This window comes from Dipodomys ordii, unplaced genomic scaffold, assembly GCF_000151885.1.
Source record: "Dipodomys ordii isolate 6190 unplaced genomic scaffold, Dord_2.0 Scaffold20, whole genome shotgun sequence".
Lineage (NCBI taxonomy): Eukaryota > Metazoa > Chordata > Mammalia > Rodentia > Heteromyidae > Dipodomys > Dipodomys ordii.
Genome location: NW_012267236.1, coordinates 4,429,326 through 4,448,394, shown reverse-complemented (window position 1 = coordinate 4,448,394; position 19,069 = coordinate 4,429,326). Strand labels below are relative to the sequence as shown.

Genomic DNA, 19,069 nt, shown 5'->3' with positions numbered 1-19,069 from the left:
TGCTTCTTTCCCTTGTCATAAATATTGGAATGAAGGTAAGAAAGCTGTTGTGACAAGAAGTCCTTAAGGCAGAGTTGCAAGCCAGGGACCATGTCCTCTAACTATAGCTTTGTTTGCTTACTTGTTTGTTTGTTTTAAATAAATAGGCTGAATATAAGGAAGAAAATAGGTGGCTTGGTGGACACACATTAGATAAAGCCAAGAGGTCAACATAAGGTTAGAGAGTATGTGCTATTGAAATGTAGTGCTGTAGGAAGACTTAGTCCCTTTCCTTGTAGGGCTTAGAGTCTAGGAATATAGGAATACAGACATGAAATTAGAAACTGTAGTGTGGGACAGTAGGAAGAGGTGTGGGAGGTTACAGAGGCATAAACTAAAAGGAAGATGTAATTAGGCTAAATCCTAAAAGATAAGAAGGTGGGTATGAAAAATCAAGCAGGTCTTACAGGCCCATGGCACAATGACCCGGTTAGACTTCTCCAAGCATCACCTACCAGCAGCTCTGGGGGGAAGATGGGTTCCTGGGTGGGATCCAGGGGTGTGAAGTCCTCCGGTTTGAACAACGATGGTGTGAGAGTATCCTGTAGGGAAAGAGAATAGGGAAGTTGTGCAGTCTCCGCTCTTCTCAGGTGGACTGATCCAGCCCTTTACTAGGTAAACTCTAACCCTGGAAGGCTGGTGGAGGGCAGGCAGCTCCTGGGAGGCAGGAAGAGGAAGGTCCTACCAAGGGATTCATGGCCAATGAGTACCTTTAGCATGCTCATCATCTGACCAGCACCACCTCTCATCATGATTCTATCCTCTTGCCACCCTTGCCCGGGACATGGGGAGAGTGTAGTGATTCCTCTGCATCTGAGATCCCCCAAGCCTCCCAGGGAAGCAAGACTCTCTTACCATGTGGTCTTTCTTCTGGTTCATGCAGCAATTTGGATTGTTTCCACTTCCTCCACAGCAGCCACCATCCTAGAAGTAGGAAGAACAGATTCGCAAGAGGATACTTTATAGTCTTCACAGATTCTAAGAAGTCCTGATTATGAATAACGAGGGAACCCCAGCTCTGACACCTACCCCAACATCCACAGGTGGAAATGACACCTCTGCCCCAACCCGCAGGCCTCTATGCAGAGTGGGGGCCTCCGCTGTGTTTTCTATTGCTCAGCTAAGGCAGATTAAAGAGCTCGGCGATAAACACATAGGGACAAGTGGGAAATTTATTTTCAAGAAACTCTCCATGAAAGTTAGCTCCTGCTTCGTTAAATTCTATTTTTATGCTCATTTTCCTTCTCTGGTGCTGCTTCCTTAGGCAGCCCCTAGAAGAGACATTCTCCTTGGTTCCCTCATGATACAGATGTGCTAGTGCTAACTCAGCCAGGCTCTGTGGGATTCGACTTCCAGCCTGATGTGTCTGTGGGGTGCTGCTAAGGATATCCAAGGCCAGTGCTGGTCCCAGGGATATGCCCAGACATTTTGGCCAATAGTCTCAAACTACTTAGTGCAGACTTCTTTCCAGAAAGCGAAACCATCTCCACTCCTTACTGTGAGCCTGTTCTGGAGGAAAGTTAGATTCCCCCATCACCTATGGGAAAGGCCCTGGCTAAGGGACCGCTTTGGGATGCCATTGCCCGAGCTCAATTAGAGCACAAAGTGACTGCCTCCCACTATGGAGGCCTCGTGCGTGAGGAAGGGGTACGCGCACCTGGCACATAGGCCCCAGAAAGGCAGGGGTTGCAGCAGACATTCTAAAATGTCAGACACAGGAGTGGTGGAAATTCGCAGGGACTTTTCTGGGGTAGCCAATTCCTGAAGGAACAGTCTGTGAGCTGTCTGTCCCCCCCCCCCAGGAGACAATTTCCAGCCTGGCAATCTCCAAGGATGCATCACACAATCCCCTATATTCCCATCCCTGTCCCCATCCTCTCCACACCCCAACCCTGACACCTCCTCAGTCCTGGGCCTTGAACTCTTGGGCCTGGGTGCTTTCCTTAAGTCCCCTTTTGCTCAAGGCTAGCACTCTACCACTTGATCCACAGCACCACTTCCAGCTTTTTCTGAGATTAATTGGAAATAAGAGTCTCACAGCCTTTCCTACCTGGGCTGGCTTCAAACCATGATCCTCAGATCTCAGCCTCCTGAGTAGCTAGGATTGCAGGCGTGAGCAACCAGTGCCCAGCTTCCCCTAGCTTTTCTCAAGATAGTTCTCAGAGTTTTTGAAGGCTAAAAGATATGGCCTTTGAGAACTTATAAGCATGGCCAAGCATAAAAGAAACATTTTCCCTGACCTCACCCTCCTTCCCTTTGGCTCTGTGTGCTGAGCCCTCCTGCATTACAGGCTGGCCACTGGATGTCAGACCTATTCTGTCTGTTCCAGAACTCCTCTCCTGCTCCTGGCTCTTTCACTGAATAATCCCCCTCCCTTCCAAATTCAGAATGGAAGAACGGTCCCTTAATATCTCTTTTCATTCTCTCAAGCCTATAGAAAGATGGACTTGCATAACAGGATAAGGACATATTTTATACAGGTACATTTTGCTAATATGTCGGCACACTACCACCCAGATCCTGTCCTTATTGCCTTGTCAGTGTGTTTATGATCTAAATTATTATGATATACAATAACATGACACCACCCCCAAGTTCTGTTAGACTGGATAAGGATGATATTTCCTGTCCCAATCCTCCTGATATTCCCACTTTATGAAGTCAGTGAAGATTTCTAGACTTGTACCTTTTTTTTTAATAAACCAAGGTTTTTTTCAGAGTGATTTTAGGCTCAAAGCCAAATTGTAAGGTACAAAGAATGGCGCTGTAAACCCCCGCCCCTCCCCCACCTATACACACATACCAATAAGCTCTCTCAATATCAACATCTGCAGGAGAATGGTCTATTTGTTATGATAGATGAACCTATATCATCATTAATACATCATTAGCCCTCAAAGTCAGAGTTTACATCAGAGCTCTATGCACTGTGAGGTTTGACAAATGTACATGCATCTTATCATACAATATGTCCACATTTATGATTAGTTCCATCCACTTAGCAAATTACATTTAACTTTTCTTCCATGTCATGGCTTGATAGCTTCTTCCTTCCTTTATTCCTTCTCTCCTCCTTCTGATACTCCTTTTTCTCTTCCTCCTCCTTTCTCTCCTCTTCCTTTCCTCCTCCCTCTTCTTCTTCTCCTTCTCTCCCTCTTTCCCTTTTCTCTCCCTTCCTGTTTGGCTCTACAAGGGCTTAAACTCAGAGTCTCAAGCTTATACCAATATCATACTCTTCACTTAAGCCACACCTCCAGCCCATTTTTATTTAGTTGGTTTTGTTTTCCAAGCAATTTATATACTTTTGCCTGGATCTACCCTTGGACCAAGTCCTTCCTAACTTTGTCTCCTGAGTAGCTAGATTAAAGGCATTACCTAGTTAGACAGTCCTTACTTAGTTTTGAGATAGGATCTCACTAACTTTTGTCAGAGATTGCCGCTGTTTATTCCTAACTCTTCCTGTGTAGCTGGGTAACAGACACACACCACTACATCTATATTCTTGATCATTTATTACTTTTCAGAGCAGAATAATATTCTGTTTTCTTAATTTCCACCGCTTCTTTGTCCATTCAGTTCACCTACATAATTCAAAGGACATCTCAATTGCTTCTAAGTTTTGACAATAAAACTGCCACAAACATTTCTGTTCAGGTTTTTATGGAGATGTCAGTTCTCAGCAGCTTTGGTAAACATCACAGAGGAAAACTAATAAATCATATAGTAAGAGTGTGTTTCATTTTGTAAGAAACTGCCCAGCTATTTTCCAAAGTGCCTATACATTCTTCTTTGCTACCAGAAATGAGAGTTCCTGTTTCTCCATACCCTCCCCAACACTGGTGGGGTTAGTGTTTTGGAACTGGCAATTCTAATAGGCATGTGGTGGTATTTAGTTACTTGCAACTCCCTGGTGGCATATGAGGTTCAAGTCTCAATGCTAACTCTTCATCCATTTGTCTTTATGGCCGAAGGGTCTGTTCATGTCGTTTTCCCATTTGTAATTGGGTCATTCATCTTCTTGTTGTTGAGTTTTACAATTTCTTTGTATATGTTGAGAACGTCCTTATGTGGAGATATGTCCTTTGCAAATGCTTTCCCCCAGTCTACAACTTGTCTTTTTCATTCTGTTGATATTTGCTTTTGCAAAGAAGATTTCATTTATAATGAAGCCCAGCTTATCAAAACTTTTCTTTCGTGGATCATGCCTATGGTGCTATATCTAAACATTCTTTGCCACACCCAATGTCATCTAGATTTGCTCTTTGCCATCTATAAGTAGTTTAATGATTTGGTGTTTTTCATTTACGTTTATAGTCTGAGAGAATTTCCAGCCCATGTCTAGATTCATCATTTTGCATGTGAATGCCTAGATGTTCCAGCACCATTTTATAAAAAGGTTATCTTTGCCCCAATGCACTGTCTTTGCTCCTTTGTCACAGGTAAGGGAACTGTATTAATGAGAGCCTATTTATGATGATGCTCTATTCTGTTTCATTGATCTATTTTTTTTCTTTCACCAATGCCATGATGTCTTGATAATGGTAGTTTTGCAATAAGCCTTTGAGTCTGGATAGTGTCAGTTCTCCAAGTTTGTGGTCCTTCAGTATTGTGTTGGTTATTCTGGGGTTTTTTCCTCTCTCCATATCAACTTGATAATCAAGTTGTCAATATCTAAAAAATAATGTCCTGGGATTTTTTATTAGAATTGTATGAAACAAAAGTCATGTGTGGGTTTATTTATTTAGGTAGTTCAGATTGGCCTTCAATTCATAATTTACCACCTCTGCCTCCCGTACTGTTGGATGACAAGTGTACTGTCACTAACTTTCAATTTATAGGTGACTTTATATTCAGTCAGTTTCATTTAGACATCATCACTGAGTCTTATGTTTTGATCCACTCTGGTAATATCTACCTTTAATTTTTACTCCAGAGTTGGGGATTGAACTCAGGGACTCAGACAGCAATAGCTTATACCTCCCAGTCTTATCCATATTGAGTATCCAGTAGTTTATCAATTACTGTTCAAGCGTTCTTGCTCTAGTACTAGTTCATGCAGACATTTCTGCTCATGTTTCTGCTGAAGTCAGTTATGACTCTATTCTTGTCTGTCTCTTGTTTGAGGAGCAGAAGTCATTCCTATCTCTTCTCTGATGATTCGAAGAGTTGCTAGTTTTCAGTTTGGTTAGCTTTTTACTTGTTAGGATGGAATGAAAACTTCTAAATTTCTTATACACCAAGAACTTTCTTTGTGCCTATTTGTATGATTCTTTCCAGTGTGTGCTATCCACAGGAAAACTAAAAACTCCAAGTATGTTGAAACCATGGGGAAAGCCAGAGTCAATAGGCTCTGCATAAAGATGGCATAGGCTTCAGTGCTCCCATCCCCCCATTCTGTGTCCTGCACACACAACTCTTAGCCAAAAGTGAATTGAGGCACGTTCTGTCTGCTGAACTATAGAATCAGGAACCACCATTTCAATGTGGATCTAACTCAGACCTCAGAAAGGAGTACCATTATTTATTACACTCAAATGCCCTTGTCTTGTGAAGCAATCTGAGGCCTGGTTGGATGGAATGTCTCTGAGTAAGGCTCTTATGATACAGACAAGATCCACAACGCCTGATTCTCAGGGAAATCTGAGCGATTCATAAACATCATGTGATTCATTAGGGAAGAACTATGTCAATGTTGTAATTTATAGCTCCATCTATTAAATGTCTAAGATAGGTCAAGCATTGTACAAAGAGCTTTGCAAGAAGTGCTTAACACTGTAAAGCAGGTATTATTATAATCCCTTTTAACAACAAGGAAATTGACCTGAGTTGTGCATCAATTAAGTAATAGAAAAGGATTTAAACCGAGGTCATAAGACCCTGAATCTATGTTTTCCATTATTTCTATTTAACTGTGCACCTCCGAATTCATCATCACAACATTCTGCAGGATGTCATGTTCTGTATCCTTACAAAGCCCCATCTCCATTTCTAGCCACTCCTTCTTGGATTATATGAACACAACATTCCTTTCCATGTTGTGTTAACCCCAAAGGTTAAGTGAGAAGAACTGGTGTCTGTAACTCACCACTGGGCCCAGCACCAAACCAGAATGCAAAGGTTTGACTGGAATCTCAGGTAAAAGCCGAGGCAAGGAAGCCAAGAAAAGACATGCCAGCCCTCTGCCCTGCCTGGCTGATGGCAGGTGTGCATTGTGATTGGAGAATCAATGCCCACACGCCTGGCTGTGGTTTCTCACTTGGAGTTACATGAACACTGCAGAGGGTCACAAAATGTCTTGAGGTCTAATTATCAGCTTCATAAACCCAGCAGAGTGCCAACCATGGAAAGCAGCCAGGAGGGAGAAGAAGGAGGGGCACAAGTCTGAAGCAAGCCAGGCTGTTGTTAAATGCTGTGCCTGTGCCATACTGAGCCTGCCAGTCCTCCAGGGAAAGCAGCCAAGCCAGAAGTCACTAGAGGACTCTGAACCCAGATAGTGTGCCTCTTCCAGGAAGAAAGACTCCAGGCCTTCACTAACAGGGAAAGCCGTGCTCTGAATTAGAACAACACAGTCTTCTGTCCAGGGGGAGACTCTGCTAAACGTGTTAGGTCATCTTTCTTCTTTGTATAGCAGAGTTCCCTTGGCACCCTCCCTAACTATGCACTCTGTGGGCCACTGCTTTAGGAATCAGACTACTGAGCTCCCCAGGCCCTACTTACCTGAGCGAAGGTGCGGAAGCCCTGGAGGATGGGTCTGTAGCCCGTGCAGCGGCACAGGTTTCCTGTGGAGCAAGGAAAAGGCCACTGTGTCACTGCCAGCCCTCAGGGGCAGAGAGACTTGTATGCACCAGCTTAGCTCAGTGATTACTACTCTGGTTTGACATTCTATTTCCTCCCCTAAAAGACCCTTTTGTTCTTCTTAGTTCTGATCTCAAAAATACCCTTTATAGCTTCCTGCAGGAAGTCTCCCTAGAATGCCCAGACTGAGACCCTCCTGGTACCCCAAGCCTGGTCAGAGCCCCATGAGTGAGCTTACAAACTACATGATAAACCCACGTACCCCTGGGAAGGGAGGAATTGTGTCTTTCATTCTGCCCCTTGTACAGTGCCTGATCCAGGACAGGACTCAGAACGACTGGTTGAATAAATGGTTGCCTGAAATGCTGGCTGGATGGGGAATCTTCTGGATTTGATGCCAAGGAGCAGTCACATGGTCCGGGCTCCTCAGCCCACTCACAAGAGGCCAAAGAGGAAGGCAATCACTGTCATGGCTGTGTTCTGACTCTCTCCCTCCCAAGGGTCAGTGCGCTGGGGGATCCTGTTCTGGTGGAAGCTGAGGACAGGCAGCCATATGACTTGCCCATGGGTTGTTTCTCAAATGAGGTCCCATTGCAACTGCCCATGTCCAAGATGTCCCAAATACAGGGGAAAGGCAGGAAGACTCCCCAGAAAGCACAGGACTCTGGGTCAGTCAGCGCTCTTCCGGAGGGCGGTGCCTTCACTCCTAGCCAGTTCCTGCCTATCACTCCACCATGCCCTGTCCAGGGCCCGGTCCACCTCCTTGGCTGTGCCTGAAGCCTGTACCTTGGAAGGCATTCTCGATCTCCTCCATGGTGGGTTCAGGCTGGTTCCGGAGCAGTGTGTACATGCTCATGACGATGCCAGGGGTACAAAACCCACATTGGGAGCCATGGCTTTTGGCAATTCTCTCCTAGAAGGGACAGATGACTGTGTTGGCAAAATCCTCTCTGGTATCCTGGGGCACTTGCCAGGGATGAGAGGCAGCCCATGTTGAGAGGCAGTGGAGGGGAACACCGTGGGTAGTAACACAGGTCTCCAACTCCCTCTGAGCCATAGGTTCCTCGTCTGCATGTTGGGGATCATCTTACTACTTCTAAAGACTTAATGAGATAACCCATGTAAAAGTCTTGATGTTGCACCTAATGTATGGTAGGCAGGCAGTCTGTGTCAGAAGGCTGGGAATCATGATTATTCTGACCCAGGGGATTTAGAAATCTTAGCAAAGATCAACTGAGGTGCTTGTGCTCTTAAGTGAAAATAACCCCAATGCCCAGTGAGGGGCATGAGAGTGAGGAAATGTATAAAGTTGAATTGATTCACTGCAGCCATGTCACAGAATTTCCATTCATAAATGGATAAGGAGCTCTTCTCATCCACATGACCTTTGTTCTCTTTTCATTTTTCTTTTTCTTCTCCTGATCTCTTGAGAGTTCATCTTGCTACTTTTGCCAAGTAAAATTTCCAGAATTGTATACACATACATTTATGTATGTGCATCGATGTTTATGAACATAAAGATCTACAGACTGAGAATCTATGATAACCCGGACATGCAAAGGTAGTGGGAGGACAATAGCAAAAAGAAGGTAGGAAGAGAGGCTCTAGTAGGGAAAATAATAGCAAGAACAAATAAGACAATTGCAGGTTGAATGTAGAGTTTGTTCAGGTTGAGTTACAGTGAATGTCAGCGAAATCAGAGAGGTCAGAAAAGGCCATTCTGAAAGGGGCCCTTGAAGCTGGATTTTATAACATGGTTTAGATCAACAAAGAGCTTATTTAAGAGGGTAAGAAGAGTAACCAGAAAGGCTCAGCACAGAACAGGCTTGCTTGCTAGAGTTGCTGAGAGGCTAGAGTAGGTGGAACTGCTGGAACTAGAGAACTTGGCTATGAAGCAACTCTTTACAAGTCAGGGCAAGGATCTAGAACTTTCTATATGTGACAGATTTCAACAGGAAGTGATATGATCTAATTTGTGGTTTTTTAAAGAGTCCCTCTGGCTGCTAGGTGGGGATTTCAAGAAGCAAAAGTGAGAATAGGACATCAATATACTGTAATAGACTGAGTAAAACAGAGTGCTGCCCTGGACCACATGGGAATAATGTAAACAGAGAGTGAAGGTGATGTAGGCTTGGGTGATGCAGTAGACCTTATTTTCTGGGTAGATCAGGTGTGAGATTAGAGAGAAAGACTCAGAAGTGACTACACTATTTTTAGCTTGAGCAATAGGTAGTTTTGTCATAGACTTGAGTGGAACAAGACTAAGGAAGGAAGAAGTTAGAAAACAACTGAGGTTTTGGTAAGTCAGATGAGACCTTTCTGTAGTGAAGCCAGGTAGGCACTGGAGATGCCTAACTTCTGAGAAGTCAAAGCTGAAGACACCTATATGGGTGTGTGATAGGTGGTGCTAAATTCACCTAGGCAGAATGTGAGGGTGGAGAGGAAAGGTTCTGAGGCCAGAGACCGGCACTGTAGCACTTAGGGGTTGAGGTGGAATCAGCACATGATATTGACTTGTAAGAAAGGGCAGGATCTCAGAAGCCAAAGAAAACAAATAATTGACAAACAGTGGGATCTAGTTCTGCAGCTTATTTAAGGTCTAAAAAATAAAAAAATTTAAAAATTTAATATAAAAAAAGATTTAAGGTCTGATTACTGTAAAGGGGAGACAGATTTTCTTGAGGGGAACAATGAAAGGGAGAAAGAAAAGAAAGACATAATTGAGGGGTTGAATATGATAAAAATAGGTTGTATAAACATACATATGAAACTAGTATAATGAGACACACTAGAAACCATTTAAGGGGGAGAAGGGATTAAAAGCAATATGAATGGGATTAATTTGATCAAAATAATATATATGTGTAATTAAATATCACAATATGAAATCCCATTGTGAAATTAATTTATGCCAATAAAAATTTAAAATTCCATTTATAATAGCATCAAAAAGAATAAAATTCTTGGAAATAAATTTGAGAAAGGCAGTGCAAAATTAAGACATGGAACTATAAACTTTTGGATAAAATTACAAATCTGGATGATGTCTTGATAGAAAGAGCAAAGGCCTCTATTATTGGGAAGGATGGGTTTTAGACCAATTATACTGACACATTCTCTGTTTATTCATTCTTTCTTTCCCCTAGTCATTTTAAAGAAAATGACAGGCACCTAACTAATTTTCTCATGCTTCCTGCAGGTTGGACAAGTTTAGTACTATCCCCTTTTCCTGCCTAAGAAGCAAAATGTCACCTCCACCCTTTTCTGATCTCATAGACTAGTCCTGGATGTTTCTCAAGGAATGGAACTAACTTGTTCAACTGGAGGCCCCAGCTCCATAATGTCATGACAGGTGCCCAAGGAAGGAAGGACATGTCTTTTCCAATGGGCTTAACTCTAAAACTTCCTGAGTATATGATCTCCCAAAGGGTCCTTATCATAGTTTCCCCAAACAAAACAACAGCCTTCCTTTCCCACTGTTTCCACCTGACCTAAGATCATCCAAATTGTTTCCACGAAACCTCCAAGACTATTGCCTACTCTCCTCCAAGTGCTCCTGATTCTGATCCACGTTCATTCAGATGGTCTGTTTCCATCAGGGAGACAAGCTTGATCAGGCACTCATAGGCCTTCATTCCCTTGTTTACCACTTGCCATTCCAAGGAGGGCAGAAGCCTAGAAATCCACCATTGTACTGTCTGTGGGTGAGAAGTGAGGGATGCAACTGAAAAGACCATTGGAGGAACCAAAATTAGATGTTTTTACCATAGGGCCTGGAGAACTTGGAATCCAGAATGTGGGAAGGCTTAGCAGATTCAGAAACAAGGTGTGTGTTCCCCTTCTCCCAGTTCTAGAGCATCTGGACTCCCTTGACCACCAGATTCACACAATGTAACATCACCCTAGCCACAGGGTGGGGAGAGGAGGGAGCTCTCTGGGTATCTCACAATACCCAGAGAAGATGGGGAGAAAACCCTGACCCATCTCCTTTGCTCAGGCAGTGAAACCTTGTCCAACAATCCAAGCAAGTCTCTAGCCTTGGCATGAATCTCCCTGCAAAACTGCCCTGACCTCAGGAGCACAGCGCCTCCTCTGCTCACCTGTACAGGATGCAGCCTCGTCTTGGTGCTCCCGATGCCTTCCACCGTCGTCACAGCAACATGATGCAAGGAACAGATGGGGGTCAGGCAGGCATTGGCAGAAAAGTGACTAAAACCCCAGATTAAGGTCATCGCATTGTCCACTTGAGATAGCAAAGTAGTTTAGGGCCTGGGGGGCTCAGAGAGGCTTCAGTCTATCTCTTTACTCTATGTTATGCCATTGATTCCTCTAGTGTCCTTGCCTTTCCTTTGAAGACTCTGAACAAGAGACAAGAGAAGCTCTCCCCAAACTAGGCTGAGTTCCTTTACAGTGCTATCGGGTTCAGGGCACCCTTGAAGTGCACTCAATCCCAAAGCTGGAGCAAGAAGCTGGGGTCCCTTTTAGCCATTTTTTTACTCAGCCCAGTCCTAGAGGCTATAGAGAAGAAAATTCTAGAAGGTTATATCCTTGAAACATGTCCCTTGCTCTGCAGGGTCTTTCCTTAGTGTCCCCAGGGTCAGATCCTCTGATCACCTTTGTCTCCCTGCATTTACCATGCTCTACTCTCCCATCTCCTTGTGGAGAGAGGAGGGAAACATGAAACCCCCAAGCCCAAGAGCTAGAGCTTCCTCACCCTGCGGCCTGTGACTTCAGTGACCATCATTTACAGATGCAACTGACATCACTGACTGTCACCCACGTGACTGTTCTTGGCTGAGGGCTGAGGAAGTAGAAGTGAATAGAATGAAATCTCTGACCTTTAAAAAGCTAGGAAATAGAAGGGAAATATCAATGCAGGAAACGAGAAGCAAGTGTCAAGATGCAATGTACAAGTCTGATGTCAAGTACTTCAATAAGACTGTGCCAGGGGAGCACTATGAAGCCCACATAAACAAGGGGCCACTTAACCTAGTCTTGGGAGATGGAGGAGGACTTCCTTGTAGTGTAATTGGTAAAAGTTTGTGAGATGGAAAAGTTCTGGAGGAGAGGACATTCAAGACTTGGAAAACAATACGGCAATCAGGAATGAGTGCCTGGGACATTGTCTCAGCTTGAAGGGAGAATTGCACACATAAGGGAGAAGAGAGAAGACTGGAGAAGAAAGTAGGAACATACCAGGCTCTACCCTGGGAGTCATGAAGGGTTTTATAGGGTATGTTGTTAGCCTAGAGTTTTAGAGAGTATCAATTCAGAAGCCATACCATACCAGCCAAGAGGTCATTCTACAAGGTTTTGTTCATGGTCTGAGCCAGCTCAGAAACACAAGGGCTCACCCACTTGCATACACATGTACACTAACACCCTCCGTCCTACATCCTACAGCTGACCCTACATCCAAGGCCTTTGCCTGGGCCACCAGCAAGCGAGTGCGTAAAGGATACACAATCTTCTTTTGGAAATGATCATACTTGGAGAGCATCACCGTGCACGCCCCACAGCCCCCTTCTCCACAGCCAAGCTTCGTTCCACTCAGCCCCACTGGATGGCCACAAGTTAAGGAACAAGGACAAGGAAAAAGAGGCTGTGGGGTTCTGGGAATGCCTGAGCATAGCCCTGTGGGTCAATTCTCCCATTTAGCTCATGGCTCAGGCTCATACCCCAGAGGACAGGAACAGAGCTTTCTCTGTCTCTATCTCTGTCTCTGTCTTTCTCCCTGTCTCTCTTCCTCCCTCCCTCCTTCCCCCCCTCCTCTCTCTTTCTCCCTTTCTTTCTCTCCTTCTCTCTAGACCAAAGAGCAAGGGAATGGGGTACCATCCTATGAAGATTTCTCTTGGGGTTGTAGTCCACTAGGTGTGGTTTTCCTGGCAGGTAAACCACACATCTCCAAGTCCACACAGTTGAGTGAGTAGATACACATTGAAGTCACACAGGCAAGGTGATAATCTGTTCTGGGGCTCACTTGGTCCCAATTTTTCACCCTGAACCTAGCAAGCTGATAAAGCCCCAGAAACCAAAATTGGAGCTGAATTAAGGGCCTTGGAACATCTAACCCACAATATGTACAAGTGGAAATTAAAACATTTTTTGAGGTCAGGAAGCCATTTGGGGCCCAACTCTTAGATACATTGAGGAAAGATAATCCATTACTCTGCTAATAGGTGATTCCAGGTAACAGCAATTACAAGGCCCCCTTCCCTGAGACACACAGGTTTTGTTGCTGATTTTATGCAGGCCTGCAAGCCTCCACTTCCCCCAGGCCTTTCCTGGAGATGCAGGGGACCAAGGTTATTCTCATCTGGCCACAGCCTTCACTTTTCAAGACAAAATCAACCATTATTAACAATAATACACTATCTTATAGTTAAGAAGCAGTTATATCCACGTATGCCTTTGTTCTTCATAGCATTTGATCAGTAAGTAACACAGCAGATACTATTTCTCCCACAGATTAAAAGGAAAACAAAAGCTGCGAGCCTGAGGCTCATGTCTGCAATCCTAGATACTTGGGAGGCTGAGATCTGAGGATCGTGGTTTAAAGCCAACCTGGAGAGAAAAGTCAATGGGACTCTTGTCTCCATTTAATCACCAAAAAGCCTGAAGTGGAGCTATGGTTCAAGTGGTAGAATACGAGTTGTGAGCAAAAAAGCTACAAGACAGTACCCGGGCCCTAAGTTCATGTCTTACTATTGGCACACACAAAAATCAAAAACAAAAATCAAGACCCAAGATATAACATGAACTACACAAATTCTAACCTGTGTGTCAGGGCACCAACACAGTCACCTGACTCTAGTTTGGCATGTGCCCCACTCCTATGCTGCCTCTTATTCTAAGTTCATCACCAAGGAAGGCTTCCTATGTCCTAGGCTATCTTCTCCACTGGTCAGGACACATGCAGTTCTTTGCAGTTCGAACACCCAGAAGGTGCCTGCAGACAGACAGATGGCAGCAGAACAATCTATTCTTCCAACCTGAGCATCTTTCTAGAAGGCAAGGTGGAGTCAAGATTCGGATCTTATCTCTAACTCCTCCAAATAAACCCTTAGCACAGACTACAATGAAGAGTGAAGACTTTAATACCAACTTTCAGTTTCAGATTTCACTTGAGCTTTGGCCTTTGAAACAAGGGATTTCTTTGGTTTCTGGGCCTTAAAAACTAAAACTGAGTGCCAGGAATAGTGATATACACATCTAATCCCGGCACTCAGGAGGTTGCAGCAGGAGGATTGGTTTTCTATGACAGTCTGGACAAAATAATGAGTTCCAGACTGGCTTAGGCTACAGAAAATCTCAAACAGAAAAAGCACAGAACTTGAAACTAAGAAAACTCAAGCCGGTTTCAACAGCCTCTGAGAATTGTTCTTCCCAACATTCAGGTAGATGAGGTAGAAATGGAGACTCTTTTGGTCCCTCATTCTACCCAAGAGTCTTCTGTTGCAAGAGAGATGCAGGGTCATTGGCTCTGAGCCTCCAGTTGTCCAGGCCGACTGGTTGGAGGTAAGAGGCCAGGGTTAAGAGTTAGCATTTGGGCTCACTTCTGCATCAAACAATTCTTCAAATAGATCATTGGAGAAAGTCACAGCTATCCCTCAGGGAAAGGGATCCATTTCTTATGAGAGACATCAGAATAAGCTTAGTCTTGACAACAGACCTCTGGGCGTTTAGGCAGGATAAGAAGTCAAGTCATGGCTCTAGGCTTCAGTCTAGGCCCAGAATACATGGTGGCAGGCCAGTCCCTTTACACATGCAGACCTCACTTTCCCTGCTCTCTGATGATGGGATGGATGTGTTCTCTCCTGTGGGACTGCCATGGGGATGAAGTGCAACCAGCTAAGCAAACCCTGTGAACTCTCAGAGTCTCAGACTACTCTGAGAGGATTCTGGGGATTTTACAGAAGCCTTCACTGTACCAAGAAGAACAACACCCCAACACAGACTCCCATGCTTTTGATGACTCCCAGGACTGTCTTTGCTATGATGATCAGGGCCTCTAAACAATTCCCATGGAAGGCATCCTTTCCCAATGGACACTTCTTCCCTTGCTTTTCCACTCCTAGTAAGAGCTGGGGGTGTTCCCTAGATATGACCCCTTACATATCCAGTAAATGATAGCTAAGCAAGAGCCCACACCTCCTAGGGATGGGGTTGGGTGGTGACCATGAAGCCACTAAAGGTAATGAAGGGTTTTGTCAAGCGCTCGTCATATCTTGGGATTGCTGGGCTCTTTGCTAGAGAAGATCTCAAAGACTACCATGAGCAGTGGAGCTCAAGGACTGTCCAAGGTTACATAAGGTCACACCACTTCTGAATGTCACAGCTGAAGCTAACATACAAGTGGTGATCCAGTGCTAGCCACTAAGAAATGACTACGGCCAGGAAGATGAATCCCCCATTCTCATCCCTTGCTCTCACTCCAAAATCAGGATACACTTTCTCCTCAGGTAGACCAGAAGAGTTGTTTCTGGATCTGCATCTTTCTCTACCACCTATAAGAAAGAAAGAAAGACATCAAAGGCCTGTTTAACCATCCTTCTGCAATTGGTTTCACCCTACAAGGTCTCACCCAAGAATTGGTAGTGCATGGGAGTACACTAAATAGATTGAGAAAAATGGGTCTTTTTCTTCTTAGTCCCATAAGAATGAACATATGGGGGCTGGGAAAGTGGCTCAGTGGTAGAGTGCTTGCCTTGCATGCATGAGGCCCTGGGTTCGATTCCCCAGCACCACATAAGCAAAAAGAAAAAAAGCCGGAAGTGGCGCTGTGGCTCAAGTGGTAGAGCGCTAGCCTTGAGCTGAAGAGCTGAGGGACAGCGCCCAGGCCCAGAGTTCAGGCCCCACGACCGGACCCCCCCAAAAAAAGAATGAAAAGAATGAACATATGAACCAAAGCTGAATTAGGTACATGCTCTTATTACATACACCCTTAAATCCTAAAGTTCTGCCTTGGTGTAGCAAGAAACACAGGTGTTATACCTACCATTCAGGCTGACCAAAGCAATAAGACCTTTCCCCTTTAAGTAATCATGCCTTCTCAGTGTTCACATTAATAGGCTCTTACTATGTACCAGATGCTGTGCTACAAAGTATTGCACTGAGAAGAGTCTCTCCTAGCATATCTAATACTTTACCTAATCATAATTCACCTGTCCGTCTGGCCCATAGGCTCCCAGTGGCAAATGGCTCCCAAAGCCTGGCCTCAGAGATGGCATTCCTCCTGCCTTGAGTCTCTCAGGAGCCTGACAGATGTTGACCATGAAAGTAAGCTAAGTGAAAATCACTGTGAGCTCTGTCTAGCTACATTTTCTTCTTGTGGGGTCACTCCTTATGCCCTTCATTCTTCATTCTTGCCAGAATCCTCCATGAATCACAATCTCCACTACATAAGCTGACAGCTAAAAAAAAAAAAAAAGCTAGATTCCTCATTATCATTACAAGATAATAAAATCTTAGACAGCAGTTCCTTCGATGCTAACCTGAAAGCAGAAGTCAGCAAGGCCCAACCACCCCACGCGGCCCCATACGGGGTCAGCAATTTGTGTCTAGCCCACTCTAGAGGAGACAGACAAAAGTCTCAACAGTGGCTGGGAAGGTGGCTCAGTGGTAGAGTGCTTGCCTTGCATGCATGAGGCCCCAGCACCACATAAGCAAAAAGAAAAAAAGCCGGAAGTGGCGCTGTGGCTCAAGTGGTAGAGTGCTGGCCTTGAGCTGAATTGCTGAGGGACAGCGCCCAGGCCCAGAGTTCAGGCCCCACAACTGGACCCAAAAAAAAAAAAAGTTTCAACAGAAGCAGAGGAACAAAATACTTCTGGTTAGGAGTAAGTCAGCATGTTTCCACAGCCTCTTTAGGAACTTCTTTGTACAATATCTAAAACAAAACTTCTTTGTCTTTATTTGTCCAGAAATCCCTCACTGGGTCCTGTATTTTAGCACTGTTTTTGTGTCATTACTCAGCATGGCTTCTCCCAGCAGTTCCTCTTTCCAGCATTTTCTCAAGAGCCCACATCTTTGTAAATAACAAATACAGCTATTCACCACGACAATCTGGCAGTAGACACTCCCAGAGATAGTGGAGTTTTGTGGCTGGGCACTGGTAGCTCATGCTTATAATCCTACTACTCAGGAAGCTGAGATCTGAAAATCACAGTTCAGAGCCAGCCCAGACAGGAAAGTCCATGAGACTCTTATCTTCAATAAGCTACTCAGAAAAAGCCAGAAGTGGTGCTGTGGCTCAAGTGGTAGAGCATTAGCCTTGAGCATAGACAGAGTCAGAGATAGAGCCTAGGCCCTGCGTTCAAACCCCAGGACCAGCAAAATAATAATAATAAAGCTTTATGTCATGATATCTTCTAAGAATTTAAAATCACCTTTTCCTAAGTGCAAATAAAATCCAAGGATAAAGAATTTTTACCAGGTTAGTTTACCATCACATGTTCCTTACTAGGTCCAAAAAATAATACCAAGCCTAGACCAAAAGAAGAACATGAGCTTTTACTTTCACACATGAATTGATAGCTTGTATCCATAATTAAAACTTAAAGACACAGCTTTGGAAGTCACGGTTAGCTCACTGCTAAAACCACTTTAAAAAAATTCCAGGGAAGTTGTGTGTGTGTGTGTGTGTGTGTGTGTGTGTGTGTGTGTGTGTGTGTGTGTGTATACTAATTTCACAGGTATTTTTTACATTCTCTATGATGTAACTGCTGAATGAAGTCTTTTGCTCCTCTGCTTTTGTTCATTATTAAGACTTTTGCTGTATGCAAAAGTTAGGAGTAAAAATCTTGCTGACCCCAATTTAGAAGTTTTGCCCTATCTCATGATGCCAGCCTGAAAAGAAGCATCTCAGAAAGATGTCACTGACTCCAGGGTCCCCCAGTGGCAATACTCACACTGAACCCAACAACCTTTGCAGCTCTGATGCTGAAAGGCTCCTAACATTCTCTTGCCAGTCACTCAAACACATCCCAACAGCTCAGGTCTTAGGGATTCTAACAAGCACATTACTATTTCTTGAAATTTTCTTCAAAAACCACTCCATTTTATAACCCATGTCCATGTGGACAGTTAACAAGAAGCTGTTGTTACTCCTTGATGACCCTTTCCATTCTTAAATAGAGAGCCGATTTACCAGTGAATGCTGAATGCAGGAAAAACAAGCAGAGCTGAAGAAAATGTAATGGTTTGTCTCTCTCTCTCTCTGCTTCTGCCTTAAAGTTATAAAAATGTTCACCCTTGCAATGTCCAGGGATTTGTGATACCTATAGCACTTTCCCTACATCCTTGAGCACCAATGACATTCGCCTAAGTGGGTAAAATATCTGAAATGCATATATGTAGGACTAGAGAGGAGGGTCCTTTGTGGAAAACACAGTGGCTTGCCACAAGATGTCAGTATGTGTTCCTACACAGCAAAGCAGGACTAGCTGTTGCCCTTGTACACATAATACACTGCTCTGTAACCTTAGAGCTCATTAACAGTAATGGTAACATCCACACGTCCACTACTTCACAGGTGGCAATCAGCTCACTGGCACCTCTCTCCTTGCCTCCCACCCCCTTTTACTTGCTTGTACTATATCCCTGAGAAGGTCTCACCCCAGTGTTTACCAAAATGAAGCAATACCTCTGGAGTACAGGGAGAGATGAGAACAGTAAGAGGGAAGAAGCAGAGAGAACACTAAAACATACCTTTTCCAGAGGACACACAGCCCCTCCCAAGGAGTGTGGAACTCCAAGATCTTGTATCCACTTACCTTTTTGCCATTCACAAAGAAAATTAACTCATCTGCTGTCATTGTCACTGATGGAGTCCCTGAACCTCAAGCTCCTCACTCCTAAGAGACACTGGTTGTTATCACTGCTTTGCAACTTGAAAGAAACGCCTCCCAATAAAATGCAATGTGGTTGGCCAATAGGAGAGAGCCAGCTCAGAGCTTTGGGGCACAGACAGTTCTTGGCAAAAGCCAGTGGTTTACATAATCCAGGAAAATGCAAATCGCACACAACAACTCACACTCTCTATACAATGAATCAAAGTGCACACAGATATTGCCAGGTGACAATATATCTTGGGCACTGCCATCATGGAACTTGTTTCACTCTCCCATTTGCTGCCAGTCAAAGAGGAAGAAGAACATTGCCAGTCCCCACTGATTGGGCTGATTCACTTCCTCCCCATATACAATGGCCATTGTGCTTCAGTACCAGCATGCAAGAT

General features: G+C 44.3%; 1 protein-coding gene across 1 annotated transcript in view; it reads right to left on the bottom strand.

Annotated features, from left to right (window-relative positions):
* The window catches only part of Xdh (xanthine dehydrogenase), a 54,881-nt gene extending 36,211 nt beyond the window's left edge, over positions 1-18,670 (bottom strand). The window contains exons 1-8 of the mRNA XM_013013800.1: positions 18,606-18,670; positions 15,284-15,341; positions 12,297-12,393; positions 10,935-11,043; positions 7,621-7,747; positions 6,757-6,818; positions 895-963; positions 495-581 (exon numbers count right to left, since the gene is read on the bottom strand). Of these exons, the coding sequence (XP_012869254.1) occupies positions 495-581; positions 895-963; positions 6,757-6,818; positions 7,621-7,747; positions 10,935-11,043; positions 12,297-12,393; positions 15,284-15,341; positions 18,606-18,647 (651 nt within the window). The 5' untranslated portion in view covers positions 18,648-18,670. The remainder of the gene's footprint in view (positions 1-494; positions 582-894; positions 964-6,756; positions 6,819-7,620; positions 7,748-10,934; positions 11,044-12,296; positions 12,394-15,283; positions 15,342-18,605) is intronic.
* Positions 18,671-19,069: the final 399 nt, after the last annotated feature.